General features: G+C 36.9%; 1 protein-coding gene across 4 annotated transcripts in view; it reads right to left on the bottom strand.

Annotated features, from left to right (window-relative positions):
* The window catches only part of col7a1 (collagen, type VII, alpha 1), a 78,306-nt gene extending 57,279 nt beyond the window's left edge, over positions 1-21,027 (bottom strand). For all 4 annotated transcript variants that reach the window (XM_065264500.2, XM_065264501.2, XM_073815211.1 and 1 more), the window contains exons 1-19: positions 20,689-21,027; positions 11,103-11,184; positions 9,830-10,010; positions 8,941-9,097; positions 8,364-8,457; positions 8,088-8,246; positions 7,785-7,942; positions 7,439-7,568; positions 7,230-7,349; positions 5,422-5,577; positions 5,144-5,263; positions 4,789-4,938; positions 4,197-4,313; positions 2,888-3,034; positions 2,021-2,146; positions 1,761-1,907; positions 1,217-1,336; positions 858-1,124; positions 598-741 (exon numbers count right to left, since the gene is read on the bottom strand). In XM_065264500.2, the coding sequence (XP_065120572.1) occupies positions 598-741; positions 858-1,124; positions 1,217-1,336; positions 1,761-1,907; positions 2,021-2,146; positions 2,888-3,034; positions 4,197-4,313; positions 4,789-4,938; positions 5,144-5,263; positions 5,422-5,577; positions 7,230-7,349; positions 7,439-7,568; positions 7,785-7,942; positions 8,088-8,246; positions 8,364-8,457; positions 8,941-9,097; positions 9,830-10,010; positions 11,103-11,175 (2,566 nt within the window). In that variant the 5' untranslated portion in view covers positions 11,176-11,184; positions 20,689-21,027. The remainder of the gene's footprint in view (positions 1-597; positions 742-857; positions 1,125-1,216; positions 1,337-1,760; positions 1,908-2,020; positions 2,147-2,887; positions 3,035-4,196; positions 4,314-4,788; positions 4,939-5,143; positions 5,264-5,421; positions 5,578-7,229; positions 7,350-7,438; positions 7,569-7,784; positions 7,943-8,087; positions 8,247-8,363; positions 8,458-8,940; positions 9,098-9,829; positions 10,011-11,102; positions 11,185-20,688) is intronic.
* Between the last annotated feature and the right edge of the window lie 2,085 nt (positions 21,028-23,112).

The following is a 23,112-nucleotide window of genomic DNA, read 5'->3' as shown; positions in this document are numbered from 1 at the left end:
TTCCTTATCATTCAAAGACTAAACCCTAATTATAAGAGTTTACTAAGATTAAAATCAACTTTGATAAAGAGCTCTCTTGATAAAAACTCTTCCTTCCAACTAAGGATAAAAATGTCATGTGAAAATGTTGAGAGAATTAAAACCTCACTTAGCAACGTATGTACAGTATATGTGACCCTGGTCCACAAAACCAGTCATAAGTAGCATGGGTATATTTGTAGCAATAGCCAATGATACATTGCATGGGTTAAAATCATCAATTTGTTTTTCAATGCCAAAATTCCTTAGGATTTTAGGTAAAGATCATGTTCCATGAGAACATTTTCTAAAATTCGTACCGTAATATATATCAATAATTTTATTATCATTAGTAATATTTGTTGCTAAAAGACTTCATTTGGACAACTTTAAAGGTGATTTTCTCAATATTTTGATTTTATTCCAGATTTTCAAATAGTTGTATCTCAAACCAAATATTGTCCTATCCTAACAAACCATACATTAATGGAAAGCTTATTTATAAATCTCAATTTGAGAAAATGTACCCTTGTGACTGGTTTTGTGGCACAGAGGCACATACAGTATGTGCATGTCTACCTGTTATAGCATCCAGGGTAGAAGCAGGTCCCTCCCGTGAGTTAACAAGAGCTGAAACTGATATGTGGTAGGTTGAACCTTCCTGAAGTCTATCAATGGCATAGGAAGTGACATCAGCAGCTACAGTCTCAGAGTTTTCCACACCTGTTATGTAAAAAGAAAATAATTGTATTCAACAGTATCAAGTCTTCTGCTAAAAGTTTTAACTTTCATCAAAGTATTAGGATACATAAGTGCAGCCCATATGATGATGCTCATACCGTCGCTACGCCGCCAGGAAATTTTGTAGCCTGTTGCTCTATTCACAGAACCCCAAGATAACACTATTCTTGAGGATGAGTATTCAGTGACTCGCAGCCCTGTGACCGTTCCGATAGTGCCAACGGTTCTAGCAGTCACAGTGACTGCTTCCCCAACCCTCCCATCAATCACTGGGGAAACGTTCATTACAACAGATTCATCAGGCTGCAGTCCATCGATAGTGTGGGTGGTGATATCGCCGCCTAGGACACGAAACTGTTCTGCACCTGAGAAAGTAAGAGAGGGCACAGCTGACTGATTTAAACCAATATAAATAATTCCAAAAAATTGTTGCATAGACATCATGGGCTCTACTTACCATTGCCTTGCCTCCAAGATACCCGGTAACCCGTTGCCCTAGAAATACCGGTCCATGAAATCCTGACGCGCCGGCTGTTGGTGCTGACTACGCGCAAGTTGGTCACCCTCAGCGGTTGATCTGTTCAACATTCAGTAACCACAAATACATTTCAAAACAACTTAATATACATAAATAATAGCATCTGTAGTATTTTCACCTCGTTTTTTACTTCAGGACATTTATTTTCATAAAAATTTTATTTAGCCCCCACTCTTTGGCTCCCCCTGTGATGTCAGAAGGGGATAATACCACCCCTTAATCTGCACTATCCAACCACTGCACTGCCATTTAGTGCAGATATCAACAAAAACTGCACATTTTTTTATCAAACCTACAAAGTGGCAATTTTAACATGTTATAATAAATTATCTATATGATATTTTGAGCTAAAACATAACGTACATACTCTGGGGACACCAAAGACGTATTTGACATTTAAAAAAGAAATGTGAAATATCCCCTTTAAGACAAAGTATGTGAAAAAGCATGAATGCTCCCATACCCGCTATAATATACACAGTCGTTGGATCTCCTTCTTTGGAACCAACTAGTGCAGTCACGCTAACAGCGTAGCGTACACCATCTTCAAGGTCCTGTAGGTCCAGTGTGGTCTGATTTCCAGATAATCTTCTGTACACTTCTGTATTAGCTGTAAATATAGGATACATGTGATACAGTAATTTCAGCATTAAGATTTAAAAGGCTAACAGTTATAATATAACTTGTAACTGCTGATATATCTAATGAGAAAAGTTTTCTTACATTGTGTATTAACTATGACAATGTTGTATTGCGTGGCTCCAGTGACCCCAATCCATCCCAATCGCACAATGTTTCCAAGCGTCTCCAACACCCTTAAGTTTGTGACACGTCCGACTTGCTGCTCTTCTAAACTCATCCCAAATATCAACAAAAACAAATGGTCACTTACACAAACAAAGAAATCACATCTCGATTTTCGTTGACTTCGAATAAAATAATGGAAAGTTTTTCATAAGATGGTCAATGTGTTAGCATGACAGAAGCTTGAGGCGGTCGTGTGAGAACTAGCAACAGCCAAATGTTTCCTTTGCCCGAGGTCATCTTATGTAAATTATTTGATTTTGATGGCTTACGTTTCTTCCCCATCACAGAAAACCACCACAGGTTTATCAATGCCATCAAAATTACTATTTTGATTTTGTTTGTTTGTTGATCACGAAGTACAAAGTAGATGAGGAAAACTACAGTAGGATTCTGTGTAGATTCAAAGCGCCGCCATTATTGTTTACAATGCGTGGGATGGTGCGCTGTAATTGGTCAAGCAGATTTATTGCATTCTGCAGAGAAGGAAAACTGGCGTTTGTCGCGGTTTGGAAAAAAAGGGAGAAAAGATGACAGAATAACACGGCGGATATCAGTTTCGCGTAAAATTATGATTTGACTTTTTAATACCGACCAGATACAATACTGATTTTGGCGAAAACAACTTTAACTAAAACGGTTCTTTTAGGAACCAAATTCTAATGCATGGCTGTGAAGAACCGTTAAGCACCTTTATTTTTAAGAGTTTATTTATATTTAAAAATGCAGATTTAAACAAGAAAGTTATGTTTGTACTGATTTCTGACTAGTGATGATATATCTGACCTGTTGGTATGGTTGAAAAGAAAGTGGCCTCCTCTCGGCCTTCATAAAGTGTGAAAAGAGTTATGATGTACTCTGTGTTTGGCTGCAGATTTTCAAGCTCATAGTTGGTTGTGCTCTGTGAAAAATCCTGCTTCTGAACTCTGGCCCCTGTAGTCAACAGATGAAACGACAACATAATGATAAAAACGGTATTTTAAAGGGGTAACAGCGTAAAAATCTGAGTCTCCATGTTTAAGTGCTATAATTGGGTCCCCAGTGCTTCTATCAACCTAGAAAATGTGAAAAAAATAACCCATTAACTTTGTTTGGGTAAGCTATTCTTTGCAAGCATGTGAAAAATTAGGTCGTTCAGATTTTTTTTTGTGAGGTAGGTAGCAAGGCCAATTACAATAATAACGCCCCTAAATCTGCACTATCCAACCACGTCATTGTCATTTAGTACAGACAGAAAGAGAGAGAGAGAAAAAATAATTGAATGTACAATTGAGCCTCAATTGCAACAAACCATCATCATTGCGATCAGTGTTTGCACTGCATCGCTCATTTGCATTTTAAAGGACACAAAAACTGCACATTTTTGCTAGGTCCTACAAAATGGGAATTTTAACATGCTATAATAAATTATCTGTGTGGTATTTTGAGCTAAAACTTCAAATAAGCACTCTGGGGACACCAAAGACTTATTTTATTTCTTTAAAAAAATCTCATAGTATGACCCCTTTAACCAACAAATGACTCTGTGCTGAACTCTTTATCCTGGTCTGAGTACATAAGTCTTAAGAAATGTGTAGAAAGACAGACAGACAGACAATTGATTATACACAATTCACATACATTTTTTGCACACAAAAAACAAGTGTATACAGCAGATTAGGGATGCACCGATAGGATTTTTTTGGGCCGATGCCGATACCAATATTAAACACTTGTATACAATACTATACATTTGGTCTATTAGCTAGTTTATTTCTGCATCAAATAATTTTTACTGAACATGGATTGGATCTAATTAACATTCAACTGACCAACATAATAAGAGAGGCACAAATTAAGCTAAAACAAATATAATAAGACAGCATGACAACCTTCAAAGGTGGTTTTTGCTATTCAGCATTTATTTTATTAACAACATTAACTCATTTTTTACATATAATGGATTTCTTTATGCAGTTAATTAATAAACAATCGGTATCGGCCTTTCTCGTGCTATTGCCGATATGCCGATGGTTTCAAATTTATCAAAAATTGGCCGATAAATATCGGTGGCCGATACATCGGTGCATCACTACAGCAGATGTGAGTTTCTTACTTTCTCCGGCTTTCCATTCCAGCCGATAACCCTTAGCGCTCTGTATTAGGTTCCAGTTCAATCTGATGCTGGTGGGTCCTGTAGCTGTGGCTCTTAGGATCTGTTCCTCTGAGAGTTCTGAAAACCAAACGCAATAACATCCTTCAGCTTCTCCCCCAAATGTGCCATTATACAGTATTTCAAAAGCACCCGCATTTTTAAAGAATGGATTCTTTGTTACATTTAAGAAAAGTTACTCACTCACTTATTTTTTAACATGTACATTCACGTACAGACATCCTCACACAAACTGTAGCGATCTCTGATTCATATACAGTAAGAACAAATTAATAACAGTTCTGATGTTTTAATCCAGCAGACAGTGAGTCAATGACAAAACTAAAAGCAACCTCCTCACTGTCTGTTGGTAAACGTTAGTGAGTGAGACGATGTGTACAGTATGTGCCTCCCGTTATAAAAATGTCTGCTTTTCTTTCTAAACAGCAATCTGATAATTATCTATTAAACGCACAACTGTTCAGATAATGGATTTCCATGTCTAAAGCGTACTCTGTAAAACCATACATGTGTTAATCTGTGTGTGTTTGTGTACCAATCTTAAAGCGGGCACTGGCCGCAGGTCCTTCATCATCTCCATTGTACAGGGCTATGACTGTAACAATGTACTCTGTGTCTTGCTGCAAATTCTCCAAAGTGTGAGATTCACTATCACCTCCAAGTTTGATGGACTCAAAAACACTTCCTAAAAAAGATGCAGACAAAAAGAGTAATGTAGTGACTGTGAACTGCTTTTGTACTATTCACATACCGTAAGTAAAAGGTTGCCAGGTTCTATGTGGGCATTTATGTAAATAAAAATCCTTATTTTTATAGGAAACCCGAGGAGAAACATATAAAAAAAGCAAATAAGGGAACATGAAATGATGATCTCCAGATTGGATGTTGACCTGGAGAAGTACCCCAGACGACACTATAGCCTCTGGCCCCTTCTACTCCGGTCCAGCGGACTCGAACGCTGTTGCTGGTGACGGTCTCAACGGACAGCTGCTGGACACCCTCTAAAGGTACTGCACGTACACAGACAGAGTTATAGCATATACAATATATATAGTGCATGTATTGACAAATAGCATATACTGCAGTGTTGCAACGGGAGACATCACAGTGTTTGAGCATGATGTTGTATTATGCTTTTATTTGTGTGTGTGTTTTTTTAAGAACTCACATGTGCGGGCAGTCAGGGTAGCTGGTGAGGCACTGTCGCGGGGAAACAGAGGGTACAAATTGATGACATATTCAGTTTCTGCTTTAAGATTACGCAAAGTCAGAGAACTAGACTCCGCCCCCACAGACTGTTCCAAGAGTTGTGAAGCCGGCTGACCTGTTGACCAAACAATCAGGCAAGACACAATGATTTATAACACACTCAAGAAAACAAAGAACACACAAACAGATCATTTATTTCTCAATATTGCCCTAAAAAGCATTAAAATCTTCACAATATTGCTTCATATTATAGCAGCAGCAAAATCAAAGATATTCTGCATGTTGTCCAGCCCTAGCCTAGACACCAAATATGTTATCACAAGGGCATATATTTAAATATTACAGATATTATCGTTACAATTGTGCTGACAATATAAAATTACACTATATCATGACTCATAAATATATCATATTGAGGAGAATTCAGAGATGGCAAGAATAGACAATGTCACTACTCTTTATGTCTTACCAGCCTGAAAAATGAAGACCAATTTCACAATGTAAAATGTAGTATGTGAATAATATATATGCTATAAAGAAGCTGTCAAAATGATTTTTCATTTCCGCTTATTAAATCTAATGTCATGCACCACTTCTGGGTCCAACTAATCTCAAATGCCATAGGGAAATAACAGAAAAAGCACACTAATATACACTTGTATCATAATGCAAACTACCAAAACCCCCGATCCCAATTTTGTTATCTCCATAAAAATCTGAGATGACCAGACATGGACTCATAGACGTGGATTTTTTTGACAAATAATTAAAATATATTGCTGTTGGTGATTGTGTAGCCTGCAGACATTTATTTATATCACACTTAAATGTGTGATATAAATAAATGTGCTCATAATTGGATATTTAAACAGCATCCTCTAATGAAATGAGTTGAGGCCTGGACCCGGAAACAGTATACCTTACGTTTTTACTTAAAGGGATAGTTTTCCAAAAATGAAAATTTGTCATCATTTACTGACTCTCATGTTGTTACAAACCTGCATAAATTTCTTTGTTCTGATGAACAAGAAGAAAGATATTTTGAGGAATGCATAATTATTGGGATATCAATTATTGTCAACATTTGAAAAGAATTGTAGGTATATACCCAGCCCTGGTAATAGCGCATATTCACAAATAAATCCTACAGCATCACTAATACAGTATATGAATCAGTTGTATGTAGTCGCAGATTCAGCATTCATTCATTCATAGGCAGCGCTGGACAGAGACAAGCGGGTTGAAACATTGTTTCCTAGCTTAAAAAACTGACCCCATTAAACAGAGCCACACCTCTGTCTGCAAGCTCACACCTGGATACCAACCAGCAAATCAAACAGGGATTTTAAAAAATAGACACAATTCCTTCGGGGAATAAAAACTCTCTCACCTTTAATCTCAACCCTGCTGACACTGAAAATCATTAGTTAGTGGTGACAGCTACGGCAACGACTATTGTTCATACTTGAAAATATTATCCCTATGCATTAAACTACAGCTTGTTGTAACGAACCTCATATCGCCTGGGCAATAGATATCATGTGACTTTTTGTTCCTGATTCAGCTGTCCTTTCCATCTCTGCACCTCTGCATTTTAATCTGAGACTTGGATAAACCCTGTCCAGGAAACCGCATCTACATCTCCTTTGTTTTTGTCCTTCATAACTTCCCTGACTCACAAAACTAATTTCAAGATAAAATTTTTTAAAGCATTAGAGAATAAAAGAAAAGTGGACAAGAATGTGCATTATTGTGCGTCTATCTAACCTGTAGGGCCATAGGTGACTTTGTAGCCCTGTGCTCGTTCAGCTGGAGGATCCCAAGCCAAAGCGAGAGTAGAATAGCTGGCTTGGACGAGTCGTAGTGTAGACACACCCGGGAGTGGCTCTAGTTTGGGGTATACGTGACTGAGTAAGGAGTTGTGCAAAACAGATCTCTCAAAGATGGCACATATTTGAACTGTGTGCGGTTCTCACTTGTTCGGGCTTTGCCAGACACCGACTCTCCCAAGCTGTTGGGATACTGAGCAATAACGGTGATCAGGTATTCTGTGCCCGAGCGCAGCTCTCGTGCAGTATAGCTCCGCAAATTGCTGGCTATTGTTTCCTGCAGGTCAAAGGATCAAGTACTATTATGCTATAATTTGTATAAACAAAGGATTACAAAAAACATTTTGTGCTTTAAATGTAGTTTAAACAATACAAAATGGTCTAAAGATAAAAGTTTATATCTCCGGAATGCTAAAATATAATAACAATCTTAACTGAAACACAAATTAAGCCTTTCTGTGGTTGTTACAAACAGTTATAAAGTGAACTTTACCTGTCGGAGCTCTGCTGTGATTGGCTGACCCAGAGCAGTTAGGGGCCTATACTGAACAACATAGCCACTCACAGGCCCTCCTGCAGGTGTCCATCGAAATCTTAAAGAATCTGTGGTCTCCCCTGAAAACTGTAAGTCTGATGGACCACTGTAGGTCTCTGAAAGAGAAACATAAAAAGTGTGGGGTTGTTGAGACCATTTTGCAAGATTTATATAAAAAAATCACATGTAACAAACATTAATGAGACATATTCTTGTGTTTAACTGTGTCCATGTGTATGTGTGTGTCTGTATCAGGCCTACCATCATTTAAGTAAGAGCCCCCACTCGCTGTACAAACACGTGGAGACACTAGGGACAGCAAAGAGCTGAGAAGTTTGAAATTGGTAATCTGGAACGTGAACTCATTTTGAGGAGAAGAGGCAACAAGTTTCAGCTCATTTGCATCAGCACTTTTTATACCTAAGCCATACAGACGCAGGGAGAGAGAAAAACAAAAGTCATGTATTTCTTTATCTAAACCGCTCACAATAAATCAACAATACTTATATATACAACCATGCACACACAGTTCCTTACCTACTGCAAATATTTTGACTCCTAAATTACGTAGTTTTTGAGCAGGTTCCTGTACATTGTCTTGAGATTTACCATCAGTAATGAGAATAGTTATCTGAAAAAGTAAAAGACCGACTGGAAAGTCAAAATTGTTCCTAATGTATTGGTATGTAACCCTGGACAACAAAATCAGTCATAAGTGTTACTTTTTTTAATAAATAAGTTTTTTATAAATGTATAGTTTGTTAGGATAGAACAATATTTGGCAGAATATTTGGAAAATCTTAATGGAACATGATCTTTACTTAATATGCTAATAATTTTTGGCCTAAAATAATATAATTTGAAAATTCTGACCCATACAATGTATTGTTGGCTATTGCTACAGTACAAATATACCCATGCTAGTTATGACTAGTTTTGTGGTCCAGGGTCACATATCAGGTTATGCACTTCAATATCACAGGAGGAAAACTTTTAATCATAAATTGTTGCAATTAATGAAGCATATGTATGATTAAAGTGACATATAGGCTGACATGGACATTTCCATTAAAAATCTGCACATTTAACAAATCACACTAAAACTAACTATCACCTTTGGTACATCTCTGATAGAAGCAGGGTTAAAGAAGTTATCTGCAATGTATTTAAGGCCAGCCCCAGTGCGTGTGTTTCCACCTTTATAATTTATATTCTCTATGGCAGTTATGAGCTCAGTGCCATTCAGGTATGCAGTGAAGGTAAACTCCACCCTGATTAGGATAAAATACAAGAATGTTATTAACACTTCTCTCATGCATGCATCATGCATCCATTCACCTTTACTGTACATTTCTAATAAATGCAAAATCCAACAAAATTTTTAACCTTAAAAATACTTTTGGGTGATTCTCGCGAAATTTGACTTAAAATTTTAATAAAAAAGTAAATGCAAGTAAGAGTATCAAAATAAGAAGCATACAGTTAAAAACATCTCTTCATGTACTATTTTGCACATGATTTCAAATGACATCATACAAACCAATTTTTTTTTCCACATTTAAGGGGAAATTTTTCATTACCGCAACGTGTCCAAGACTGGATTTGGGTTCTTTGACATGGAAATATTTATAATTATAAAATATAATAATATAATAATTATCTAAAATATCTAAAATTATCTATAATAATTATCTAAAAAAATAAAAAGTTTCAGTGATTGTTATACTATAAACATACAAACTACAAACAAACTATAATTCTATAGGACATATTTTTTAAATCCTCTAAAAATAATGGTTATAGTAAGTTCAGACCTTAATTAATCTTATATATGCAAAAAATTCTGATGCTGGACACTTTCTACATCCGGATTTTGTGAGAATCACCCATTTTCATACCACACAGTTTATTTATAATAATCAAAAGGAAAATATATGAAAATATAAATGAATGAGCTACATTGTTTTAAGTACACTACCCATCAGTGTTTACAGTTCACACACCTGGCAGTATCACTGTACTGTACGGCCCCAAAGCGGATGCCATTGGATCCCACTGCCCTCGCAAAGGGTTTGACAATCCCTGCCATAAAACTTTTAACCAACACAAAATTGGCCCGGCCAATACTGGATGATCCATCCACAAGGAACACAATATCTGCTGCACCGACATCATTGCACTGGCCTGAACAGAAAAAATAAAAAAACACGCACAAACGCTAAGATATACACTGCTTTTTCATTATCCATTATGTTAAAGGGATATATAAAGATTTATTGTAAAGGCCTTTAAGGGCTGGATCTCATTTAAATTATACAAAATGTTTTGCTGCTGTCAAAATTGGGTTGAATTATGCCCCAAGCCTATTGTGGTCCAACAATCTTTTGTGTCACTGTAGGTTAACTGTAATGAATTTTGCCATAACATCTGTGGCGTATTCTATTCAGGTATTCAGTGGAGGATTAGAATATGTAGGGTGTGATATCTCATCGAATAGTCTTGAAAGCCATTTTATGTTAACAAAGAATCTGGGCCCATTTATTTAGTGGCTGGTGCATCATCTCTTCCAGAAACAGCTATGTCTACAATAAGTAATTCGTTATACTATGTGACTCACCGGCTACATAACTTCCCCTAGGAAACTATAATTAACTGGCATAGTTTTATTTGATCCATGAATAGCCACTATACTTGACAGGACATGTATGTTGGCAAAGTGATTTGTGACTATAAGATCTCCCAGGTTAGTGTAGCAAATGTCTGAGTATCTATACAGAAGCATCAGTGCAAACCAAACATACTGTATGTTGGCATTAAAAAATGCTATTGTCAGGATTTACTAAAGGCATGCAGTGAAAAATTAGCAATGAAAGGCGTGAACAAATTGTAGTTAGTTTTGCGATTGTCATCATTGCATATTTATTTGTAGGAGTTTCTTTTCCAGATGCAAAATTTTATTTTAACATGTGCCTTGTCAGTAAATCATCTGCAGACATTACCACCACCACCATTTGGCTTTTTTGGAAATGCACTCTCATGCTAATTTGCTCTGTTTAGTAAATCTGGCCCTAAATAAAGACATTGGGGAAATTGGGTAGAAGCATTTTGTTAGCAGTGCAAAAGGTCAAGTTTGATTCCTAGGCAATACGTGTACTTATAAAATGTATACAATGAATGCACTGTTAGTCACTTTGGATAAAAGCATCTGTCATGTTAATGAAAATTTAACATGAAATTAAATGTGAAACTTGAAGAAATTAGCTTCCAGGAAAATACCTTGGGCCGTAGACAACATAGGGAGACACAGCAATACAGCAGCCAGCAGATTCCATCGCTGCAACCACCACATTTTCAATACCTACACATGACAACACAAACAAGATAAGATGAAGATAAAACATGCAGTCCTCTAAGAAGACCAAAATTAATTACATTTGCAGCATGTTCTGTTTTCATCTGCATTAATGTAGCAATGACATGTTCCTTCTTAAGGTAAGGTGAAAGCTCATTTACCATGAACATCTGGACAAAGTACAAAGAAACTAAGATGCAAGGTGGGACTTGCAACCTGCAGCAGACAAATAAGAGGGTAAAACATGACCTTAAATAAAAAGGTTCAAGATCAAAAGCAGCCTGACAATGGCTAACTTTGCAACACAAAAGCCCTTCTCAATTGCAAGAACACAAAACGGACTTGTATTTTCATGGAGACCGGTTTTGCATGGCAACCTTGGAAGAATGAACTTGTAAGGATGTGAGGACAGAGAATGCATCTTTGTGAGAAGTGAGATGTGCTGTGATCTTCCTGTTGGTTACCTGACTTTCTTAGCATATTTTAACTACATCCAACATCGCAACATTGATAAAAACATACCATTATTTACATTATTTATCAACATTCAATGTAGATTTCAGCAAAACAAGCATTTCTGCTTGTTTATTCCCTTAATACAAGCAAATGGGTACTTTTAAACGCGTTCTCATCTTACCTCAGCTTAAATGATAATAACAAATAGCGGCCTAAATGTGAATATCAGACAATAGAGTAATACATTCATAAGACCAAAGAATGCTCATTAAATATACCACAAATTAATTTTATCTCATGTTTGACCATCAGGCACAACTACATTTTGTGATGCATAAACAGTGATTTTCCAATGTTACGTGGGCTTTCTGCTTCATTGTCGTTTCTCTAAAGATGCATACTGTATATTTAAGCTATTGTCTTTAAAACCATGTTAAAAGTATTATGAGTAGCAACCCATTCCTCACCCATCATTTTGCCACAATGTTTTATGGGACTTCAAGCGGGTCTGCATTTGATGCATCATTGGTATAAAGAACAAATGGGTACTTTAATGCGTCCTCTGTTCTTGAGCATGGGAACCAGACTCTTTCGGTTGATGACAACATAGAGCAAGGACACAACAACGCAAAATCGCATAAGAACACATATCGAGAAACGGCCAAAGAAAAGTTAATTTAGCAATGACACTGATAGCGACAATTCTCTCTGACCAATCAGTAATCAGCAGTGTTCACACGTCACGCTTTTCATGGTTCCCACACCTTAGCTAACTTCCAATTCAATGACCTTTCAAGGACTTTCCGGGTCTAATACCCTAAATTCAAGGACTAAATGTGGGGACACATTTCAAGTGAGAGCTAGGTTACATCGTGTTCCTTTTGAGGGAACTTGCGCTGCGTCACTGCAGTGACACTTTGGGGACGCCTCCAGGGGTAAGTGCGTGCAAATGAAATTTAACCAATGGTGAGGCTTAACAACAAAGACAGGGTGACGTGGGAACCAGGAAGTATATTGCTATCTGAAATATTGCCAAAGACAGCGTTTCAGGGACGCAGGAAGTATGGCAAGGGAGAAGCAGCGTCTCGTTATCTGCTAAGGGAACAACAGTTACATACGTAACCCAAGAGGTTTTCATGTGTCAAACACAGCTATGCAAAAAAGCATTTTGGTATGAATTAACATTCGCATACAGAAGATTTTAAAGCGAACAGTTAAGCACGTGTGCTTAAAAAGTCTAGAATTTATGATATTATCCTACACTATACAGGGAATTATACAGATTTTTTCCAAAAAACTTATTGCATAAAATAGATTCAAGCACTTTCAATGACGTGTATCTACGTATGTATTGAATTCTCCCCCCCCCCCAGTTTTACAAACTTTCAAGGATTTCAAGGAACCGTGGGAACCCTGGCTTTAGTATCGCTATGGCACATTTGCACCTGATCAACTGAGGTGGTACTAAAAAAGATCAAGTACTAGGCACAGTGGAAAACAACCCGAAACTGAGCTGGACAGAGCCGTACCAAGCCGTACTATACAATGGAAAAGCAATATATTTGTTTCTGATGTCATATTTTAAAATACATTTCCGACACATGGGTCTGTTTTAATTTATATGAAGGGGAAATGGTGGTTCATGTTTGGCTGCAGTTGCAGACACAAATAAAGTGTCCATATGTCCATTATTAAACCTTCAAAGACCTGAGTCAGAGAAACATAAATGAGTAATTGTGTCTATTGATTTCTTTTTCCGGTGTCTCTTACGGTGTCCGGTTGGAAAAAAAGTATTCACTAAACAAGAGCAGATTATTTTTTTGAAAATCAAATGTTAACCTATTGTTATGTCATTAAAGTTAATTAAAGATTTATTTGACACAGAAAATCATTCTGCTCATGTTTTATGAACAGATTGAGTAATTTTTATTGCTAAAAGAAAGGCTTTTCAGTTGACCGTTAAACTTGGTCTCAATTCTTTTGGTCAACAAAAAGCCACTGCATAAATATTTTAACCACTCATATAATATCCAGATGCTCACACTTCTTGTTTACCCTGGACACATGGAAACAAACAGAATACTGTATAAACACCTGTCCTAAACCCTTAAACCACGCACAAATACCTACGCCTGATGACTGATGTTAACAAATAAAATAAGTGGATCCTTTTTATTGTGCCATTTTTTTAATTAAATAATATGGTTTCCTTAAATAGGCTTTACAACAATTTACTTTATAAATATTTCATGAAACTACTGTAATGATAAAGTTAATCCAGATGCAGATACTGTAGGAACAATCTAACTAAAACTGATTATTTGATATAATCTTGTGAAACATGGCTTTATTTTTTTAAAAGTTCAGTGAATTCACAAGGAACAACGACCCTGATACTAAATAGCTCCCATGGCCTTATGGGAATGCACAGTAGATCTACTGGCTGCACACTTCAGTGCTGTCTGCGCTCTGCATAAATAATGAAGACACAGTCATTATGTGGTCCATAAGAGCAAAATTACACAGCATTATGAGGAGTGTGACTGCGACATGCTTAAACTGGCTCGTTGTCTGCTGCAGCTTTGTCAACCCTTTTAGCCTCTGTGCATTCTGTCGCTCTCTTTCACACACCTGTGGTTACAGAATTAATTCATGAAGTGTGTCACTGCACACCTGGGGTCAAGAGAGCATTGCCATCATTCACTGTAATGTGATATGAAAAAACTGTTTTATTTTTTGCATGCAAAGCAAATTGCAACAGCAGTTCCAACAAAACAGTTTAACAAAAAAATCTGTGTGGCTTCATATAAAACACTGAGGATTTACAGGCACATTCTTGAACTTTGTAAAGTGGATGCTAGGAGAAAAAAACAATAAGATGAACTATTTAAAGGCCACTTTACAATAGCTACACTATAACACACAAGACAGAAACTAAAACCCATTTATATTGTCAACTCTCTTAACTGGAAATTGAATAAAAATACATTTCTTAAAAAAGAACTGACATGTTTGTGATTAAAAGCATAAGTTGAGTTTAAAGAATTTTTTGTTGAGTTGAAAGTGAGTTTTTTTTCTTCAAATATTCCTTGTGGTTTTGTATACCTTGCAAATAGTTATCCAACCAAAAATCTGTATCAAAATGTCAACAAACAGCCATATTTATAGTGTCATGTTAAAGCCACAAATATGTAAGAATATTTTAAAAACCTTGTGATATATTTAATGCAGTTTTGTACTTATATTATTCTAAAAGTTCCCAAGGATTTGTAAATCTGTCTCCTTTGTAATTGTCGCCCTTTTAGTGACTTAAAGCGAAACTTCAGACAAATATTAAAAGTACCCCATGTACTCACCCTCACGCAATTTGAGATACATATGTCCATCATCTATTTCAGAAGAACACATTTGGTTATTTTTGTAAATGTCCTTGTTTTTCCAAGATTTTAATGGGAGAAAACATGGATCAGAAAACAGCTTCTGACTTTGAAGCCCAAAAACGTGCATCCATCCTTCACAGAAGTTATCCGCACAGCAGGTCTAATAAGGGTCTTTTGCAGGTAACTGATGCAATATTGTAAGAAAAATATTCATATTGTAGAAACTATGTAACACAACTGGACAAATGCAGTCCTGGTTCTCTGTCGCTGGCGCTGCTGTTTGCATGTCCAAATAAGAGGTTTTGTTTTTACTAGGTCACAGACAACCGTCAACTGTATTTTACTTAATGACAATTTAATATTAAAATCTTATAAGTTAACGGTTATTGTTCGTTTAATAAGCTGCGGTTGTCGGTCAGGAAAATTAACTGATATGAACATGCCTAATTGTGCCTTTAATGCAGTGGTTCTTAAAGGGACACTCCACTTATTTTGAAAATATGCTTATTTTCCAGCTCCCCTAGAGTTAAACATTTGATTTTTACTGTTTTGGAATCCATTCAGACGATCTCCGGGTCTGGCGGTACCACTTTTAGCATAGCTTAGCATAATCCATTGAATCTTATTAGACCATTAGCATCGCGCTCAAAAATAACTAAAGAGTTTCAATAATTTTCCTATTTAAAACTTGACTCTTCTGTAGTTACATCGTTAAGATCGACGGAAAATTAAAGTTGCGATTTTCTAGGCCGATATGGCTAGGAACTATACTCTCATTCTGGCATAATAATCAAGGACTTTGCCGCCGTAACATGGCTGCAGGAGGCGCAATGATATTATGCAGTGCCCAAAAATAGTCCTCTGCTATTGAAAGTTACCAAGGGGACTATTTTCAGGTGCTACCTAATATTATTGCACCTCCTGCAGCCATGTTACGGCAACAAAGTCCTTGATTATTATGCCAGAATGAGAGTATAGTTCCTAGCCAAATTTTTTAGCTCGATGCTAATGGTTTATTCAGATTCAATGGATTATGCTAAGCTATGCTAAAAGTGGTACCACCAGACCGGAGATCAGCTGAATGGATTCCAAAACGGTAAAAATCAAATGTTTAACTTTAGGGGAGCTGGAAAATGAGCATATTTTCAAAAAAAAATTGGAATGTCCCTTTACACTTTTTTAGCTTGAGACCAACCTTGTGTTGGGTGCATCCATTTGTGGTCCAAAACATTGACACAAAACTTGCAATAACTGAATAAAATTTCAAAAGGTTATAGTCACAATTTTAGCAAAGAGATTGGCACACAAATGTTAGTATGTGTGCGCGTGCTCTGATGTGTGGAATGTGAAATGTATCTTTGAAATTCAATTTGTAATAAAACATATTTTAGTATGTTCACACTGATTTTACAAACGTAAAGAATTACAGTATTGCATATACAGTAATATATCACATCATTTAGCAAGTTACTGCATTTTGCATCAATTCTGTGCAAGTGCAACCCTGATATATTTTATAAAATGTCATAAAACTGTGGATTGGCACCATCTGGCAGCCCCCAATTTGAGAACCACTGTGTGAGTACTATTAAAGATTTCACTTTTCCCCACCAATTGGTGATACTTTATGCATTTTGGTCCTAGTGTTCATATTTCAAACATAGTTGCATAACATGAAAATGTGCATGCCAGGTGATGATCTGCCTTAGGGGACAGGAATGAAATTGGAAACATTCCTCCTATTGAATAATTAGACACACTCATAACCGAGTACAGACTAAATTTAAAGTTCAAAATATTAAAGTATGAGAAAGGTCACACTTCCAGAACATGAAGCAAAGTGTATACTAGTCACACTGCCAACTATTTTGTTACACTCCTTTTCTCACACACAGGAAAAACTGAAAAAGAGAGGCCAAACACATGGACAGGGCTATACAGTATGTCAGAGGGAATTAAACACAAACAAATACAAAGAAAGCAGAGCAAATGACCGGAAAACAAACAGACATAATATTTGTTGGAGAATGGAATTAAGATTACTCACTACATGAGTAATAAGATAATAGGTGAGCAATAGAGGTAACTTTTTCCACATTCCTACTGTAATCCATAATTCGTACTTTTATACATGCATGTCTGTATGATAATTTTTTATTTGATTAACTTTGTCAGCGTTTTATTTCCAGCTATAAGATTATAAGCCATGTTTAACACTTTTAACCATATTCAAATCTATTCCATTGAATTCTGCATAATGTTCCCTTAATCAGCACCTTCCCAAACTAACAAACTATGCAAAGCTATGTAATATTGTGACATTAAACCAGAAGACAGAGAAGCAATCGCAAAGATGCACATATGTTATTGGTTATCTGCCTCAAAAATAGTTCACACACATGTGATAAAGTTTTATACAACCAAATGTTTTCTTCTGGTGTCTGCAATATGGGTGAAGAATATGGTTTAGAAACTGTGAGAATAGTCAGCAAGCAGACACTAGGAAACTTTAGGCAACATGAGAGGCTGATTTATAATTATTATAATTCTTCAAAGGATTATTAAGTCTTGGCAGCATTTGAAGAAGTTACTGAGAATTACAGCCGTTTTTAATAACATCCATACCCTCTCCTCTCATACCAGATAACCCCACACACTATAACGTTCAAAGAACAGCTCCTCAGCCATGCATGCATGCTCAGCAAGCGTTCACGGTAACCTAGACACCTTCACTCCCTGCCTATCTTAGTGAGAGATATGCAATGTGACGACGAATCACACAAGTTCAGCTAAGGTCGTGGTCCGCCCATTCTGCCTGAACGGGCAATTTGGAAATGACATGATGCTTATGTTCAAGAGTTAAAACACACAAACCACACAAAGAAAAGTATACTGTATGTTATATGCAGATAGATCCTTATCTGAATTTTAGCCCCCAGTTGATTTCGGCATTGACCTGAAACTGTCTCAAAACTCTTCTTATAATTCTTATTGAGTACACATTCAATTAATGCTGTGTTGCCCCTCTGATCAACATACGCTTAACTTTTTTTATATCGATCACTTCAGAATAAAGGACTTCTACACCCTTTCAACTAGGGTTGCCAACTTTGTCACTTTGAAATACACTCACAGTCTGTGAATCAGAAACGAGAGAATGTTCTAGATGGAAATGCAAATTCCAAGTTGGAAAGCCAATTCCAAGTTGGAAATGCGTTATGGCATTCCAGATTAATGCGTTCATGCACTTACAGCTAAAAAACCCACTATATAAAAAAGAAAAAGTGTAATCGTATTATATGACCCCCTTCAACGTATACTGATTGTGCTTGAGGGGGTCTGTGATTGGAAGACAGATGTCCGGTGATCATTCTCAAGTGTCGTAAATTGATAAGCACTGCTGCTGTTGCTGCTTGTTCGACTTCATGCGGTGCCGCAAGAACCGACACGCGGATCACATCAAAGTCCCTAGAGAGCATTTCGTTAGCAGTTGTATCACTGGTCACTGGTAAGATCAGCGTAGCAGTCAAAAAACGGGAGGCGAGAGGTCTCGTACGGCAGTAATTCCCAACCTTTTTTACTTCGAGGCCCCCCACTCATAAAAAAATTTTCCAAATAAAATTACACTTGGAATGACTAGACAGATGGATATTCGCTACGAAAATGGCCAAAACAAAGAAACATCTTGATTTTTGCTTGTTTTAGCTTATTTTAATGCTTGTTTTGTCCAACTTTTTATAATTTTAAGTCATCTTGAGGACCCTTGGAAATCTGCTGAGGCCCCCTGCTGTACTGCCGTACAGGATAAATCAAATAAGCCCAAAATACGGGACATCCCAGGCTCCCGGCTAATATGGGACAGTTGGAAACCCTACTTTCAACCCCTTTTTCACTTTCAATGCTTTATCGCCTATCCTGATAGTGACTGCATTTTTTTTTTGTTTTCTAATCTTTAAGACCTTCTGTCCTGTGGAAAATAGCTAACCTGGTTAAAACCATACCTTTCTTAGTAGTAACTGTGTTATGGTCTAACAAAACTTCACAGACAAATAATTTTCAAAGGGCCGTCACCAACCGACCTCGCTCAAATGCCTCTGGGCGCAAATGGATAGACCTAAAACCAATCAGAGCGATGAAAGAGATGACGTATGCACCACTACCAGAGGGGGCTCGCCGCTCTCGCTAAGACCCATCCGTTTGGCCACCAAACTTGCAAGCTGGTATATCAGACTTTTGCCGAATCCAGTGGGTAAGACAGCGATAACATCTTTTTAAGATATGAAGCATTCGAGTGTTTTTCTTTGCTCGGGTTTTAACAAAAAAGAAAAGTTTAAATCGCTTAAAACAGACGCGACAGCTGACTCAAATGAGTGATGTTTCTCAGCGGCATCCATCTGTGCAATGTACAAAATCTGCTTTACCGTTGCTGCTGCGCTGTCGTCATTGTGTAAAGCCCGCCCCAACGTTTCTGATTGGTGCCGCGGTTTCTCTGCATTAGAAATGGGCTTGAATGGCCTCTTTGCCAGACTACTAGCAGAGCACATCTAAATTTGCCAAAAGTTGTCTGGGTTTTCCCAGCCTACAAAATAGCATCTATCCCAAATAAACAGGAAATCCACAGCTAAATTACTTGGTTTACTTGTTTGATAAGGGTTGAAGCTATTGTAGATTGTGCAAGAAAGAGGGTGTCCAGGAGCAAAACTGAAACCTCTTCCTCTTTACCAGTGGTTCTCAATTCCAGTCCTTGGGACCCACCTCCCAGATCATGATTTTAGATGTCTCCACATATAAAAACACCTGATTCAGTTCATCAGCTTGTTAGTGTGTTAAATCAGGTGTTTCATATAAGGACATATCTAAAACATTCTGGGAGGGGGGTCCCCGGGACTGGAATTGAGTACAACTGCTCTATACAGTTCCTAGATGTGTACACATGAACTGAATGTCCTATTCATATATGTACTGATTCCTTTCTCTTTATGTCTCAAACCATTATACTCTGTGATTTGATTCCTTTTACCAAATTTGTGACTGATAAAAAACCTTGCATTTTTTACAAAAGTTCCAATTAACCGACAGTGGACCGTAAAACACATAGTTCACCGAATATTTGCTTAATTTCTTACAGACCAGCCAAGATGTAGGTGACATTTTTTTCTGTGGTCCTTGATGATTAATTAAAAATGCATCTTAAGATACCATGTATCTAAGAGTCAAAAAAGCAAATACAGGCATCACAAAATATAGCCCCACAGTTCCTGATGATGAAGATGTATTATTAAGCGAAACGATCCTCTGTGCAAGAAAGTGAAAGTTATTTATAAACAGTCAAGAGTGTGACCTTCCTGTCTCATTAATGACGTTTCCGTTCACTTATCACTCATACTGAAGCCTCTATTTTTGCCTCTCAAAGAGATGGTACCTCAGACCACGGTTTCAGCTCAAGTTCTTCCTTAACGTTCTCATGAAGAAACATTGTTACCTATCTTAAATGGCATGAGGGTGAGTTAATTAAGAGCAAATTTTAATTATTTAGTGAACTACGCTTTTAAATAACTGACCCTGCAGCGACCTGTATCACTAACCCAGAACGACCTATTACTGACGTCACATCGGTTATCCTGAAGCGCGAAACCAATTATAGACAGCATACAGTAGAATAGATTTTACTTACCGCTCAGGACGGGTCACAAGAAGACCAACGTGCAACAGCAGATGACACAGTCCTACTGAAGCATGGTGTGCCACATTTCCTTAAACAAAACCTGAATTTTTTTCGGAGAACGAGTCGAAAGATTTCAAACTGCGCATTTATCAAACTGCTCGTGAGCGATGCGCGAGCATTTGCCAGCTGACTTCTCCAGTCAGGCCAGTCTTCAAAATCCTCTCAACGGAGAAATAAAATCATATCTCCTCGCTTGTGCTGTTTGCCTTTGTGAATGTGGTCCAGACTTGTTCAGACGCCTGCAGCTAAGTAAATCCATCTCTAGACATTCTGTCGTTTTTTTTTTACCTCACTCTCTTCTCAGGATCATCTTTCAGATCTCTGCGCGAGCTGCCCGCCTTCTCACATTAAAGCCAATCAAATCACGGATGTTCTCGTGCGCTTTATGCTCGTGCCTGTACCTGTACGTTACAGGTAAATTGTACGTTCGTAATTAAAAGCGTTATTTTCCCCAGGGCCCACAACATTACATTGTTTTATAAAATTAGAAGTGGAGAACAGACTCGATGGGTTAGAAATTAAGTGGCAGTAAATAATGCATTAAATGAAGTGCCTATTTAAAGACCATTGATATGTATAAGATCCAAGATTGATTATTTTGTACATGTATTAGTACATGTCCGCCAAAAAAAAAAAAACAGTGCATGTCCGCCATGTTTGCAATGTCATGTGAACTGTTCATTGAACTATGACGTAGCCTACTACAAAAAAAACTTATAATTTTACCATATTTTTCTTGGTATCACTTAGACTTGACAATAATTATAGTATATGGTAATAATTAATATTTTGGCAGAAGAAATATGTAGGCGAAATTCATATTTCTTCTGCCAAAATACTTATGCACTGACACTTTTCAATGCCTTTCATTCTTGCTTAATGTTTATTTATATTCAAGGGGACATTTCACAAGATATTTTAAAGATGTAAAATCTCTCTCTCTCTCTCTCTCTCTCTCTCTCTCTCTCTCTCTCTCTCTCTCTCTCTCTCTCTCTCTCTCTCTCTCTCTCTCTCTCTCTCTCTCTCTCTCTCTCTCTCTCTCTCGGCACTAAATGGCATTGATATCACAAGGGGAGCCAAATTTCACATGCTTGCAGAAAATGGGCTACCAAAACAAAGTCTTTTTCATATTTTCTAAGTTGATAGAAGCACTGGGGATCCATTTATATCACTTAAACATGGAAAAAGTCAGATTTTCATTATATGTCCCTTTTAATGTTTTTGGACTTTCACATGGTATAAATAAATATATGCATATGGCATGGATAGTTAATTGGTGGAAAACTCGGCTATCGGCAAAAAACCATCACTGTAAAGATGTGATACAATCATTCTTGGAAAATATGATTGGACAGTGTTTAACTAATTTAACTAATTAAGTGGAAAAAATATTATTTTATTTTTTCTATTTGTTTATGTTAGATTATGTTTTAAAATACCTTTTCTTCATGTCTCTCATTCTCTCATTTGCATGCTCCAGTGGCACACCCAAGCATCTGTCGACACTTATCTGGAATCCAAGCCTAGAGGGCATCCATCTTTTTGAGGCACAATCTTAACTTTTAAGAGGTTTTCACATTGGGACTCACACTGGACTGGTGTTTATGTTGTTAAAAGATTAAAGAAAATTGTTTCACAAATTTTGTATAAGGACATGCTTAGACTTGCACAGAAAACAAAGCCTATTGTGTTGACAGGGTGGTGGTATCCGATGCATGCTCAGCACAAGAAAAAGTAGACAACTGTTTAAGTTTCAAATGTTAAATGCTGAATATTGTTCATCTTAAAATTAAGTTGCTTTTTTTATTTGGTTTATTAGCTTTTTCCATTCTTCTAAAAAAAGTTTCATTATTGAAGCATCATCATTAGCATGTAAAGAAAAAAGAATACAAAATAAGCAAAAATGTGAACAACCAAATTTTCTTTGTTGCAATGATTTTCAATATGGTGTAAAAGCTATTAAACCATTGTGAAGGCTGCGGCAAGGCATGGTTTTAATTTTGAGTAATAACTTATGACAGATTATTAACTAGGGTTAAATGTAAATGTGTTCTTTCTCATGTACATCTAATTGAATGTTAGCCAAGACGTATGTTGACCCTTTATCTAATAAGAATACTTTAGGATTACTTCAGGATGCCACAATAATAGTTTTACAGTGTATGTGAGAAAATTTGGGAGTGCACCTACACCCACACAAGCACACACCCATTCACACCCACAAACACATTCCTTATAAAGACAGGAATATGGAGCAGTCTCATTTTTTTTATGCCAACTGAGATGCAGAAAGAAAGTAAATCACTTTAAGCAAATATGATCTTGGTTTTTTTAGCATCTGTCTGTTAGGGAGTTTACCGAAGTGAATGTGAT

The sequence above is a fragment of the Paramisgurnus dabryanus genome, chromosome 7 (assembly GCF_030506205.2).
Source record: "Paramisgurnus dabryanus chromosome 7, PD_genome_1.1, whole genome shotgun sequence".
In the NCBI taxonomy this organism is placed as follows: Eukaryota; Metazoa; Chordata; class Actinopteri; order Cypriniformes; family Cobitidae; genus Paramisgurnus; species Paramisgurnus dabryanus.
This window is presented reverse-complemented; position numbering and strand designations above follow the sequence as displayed.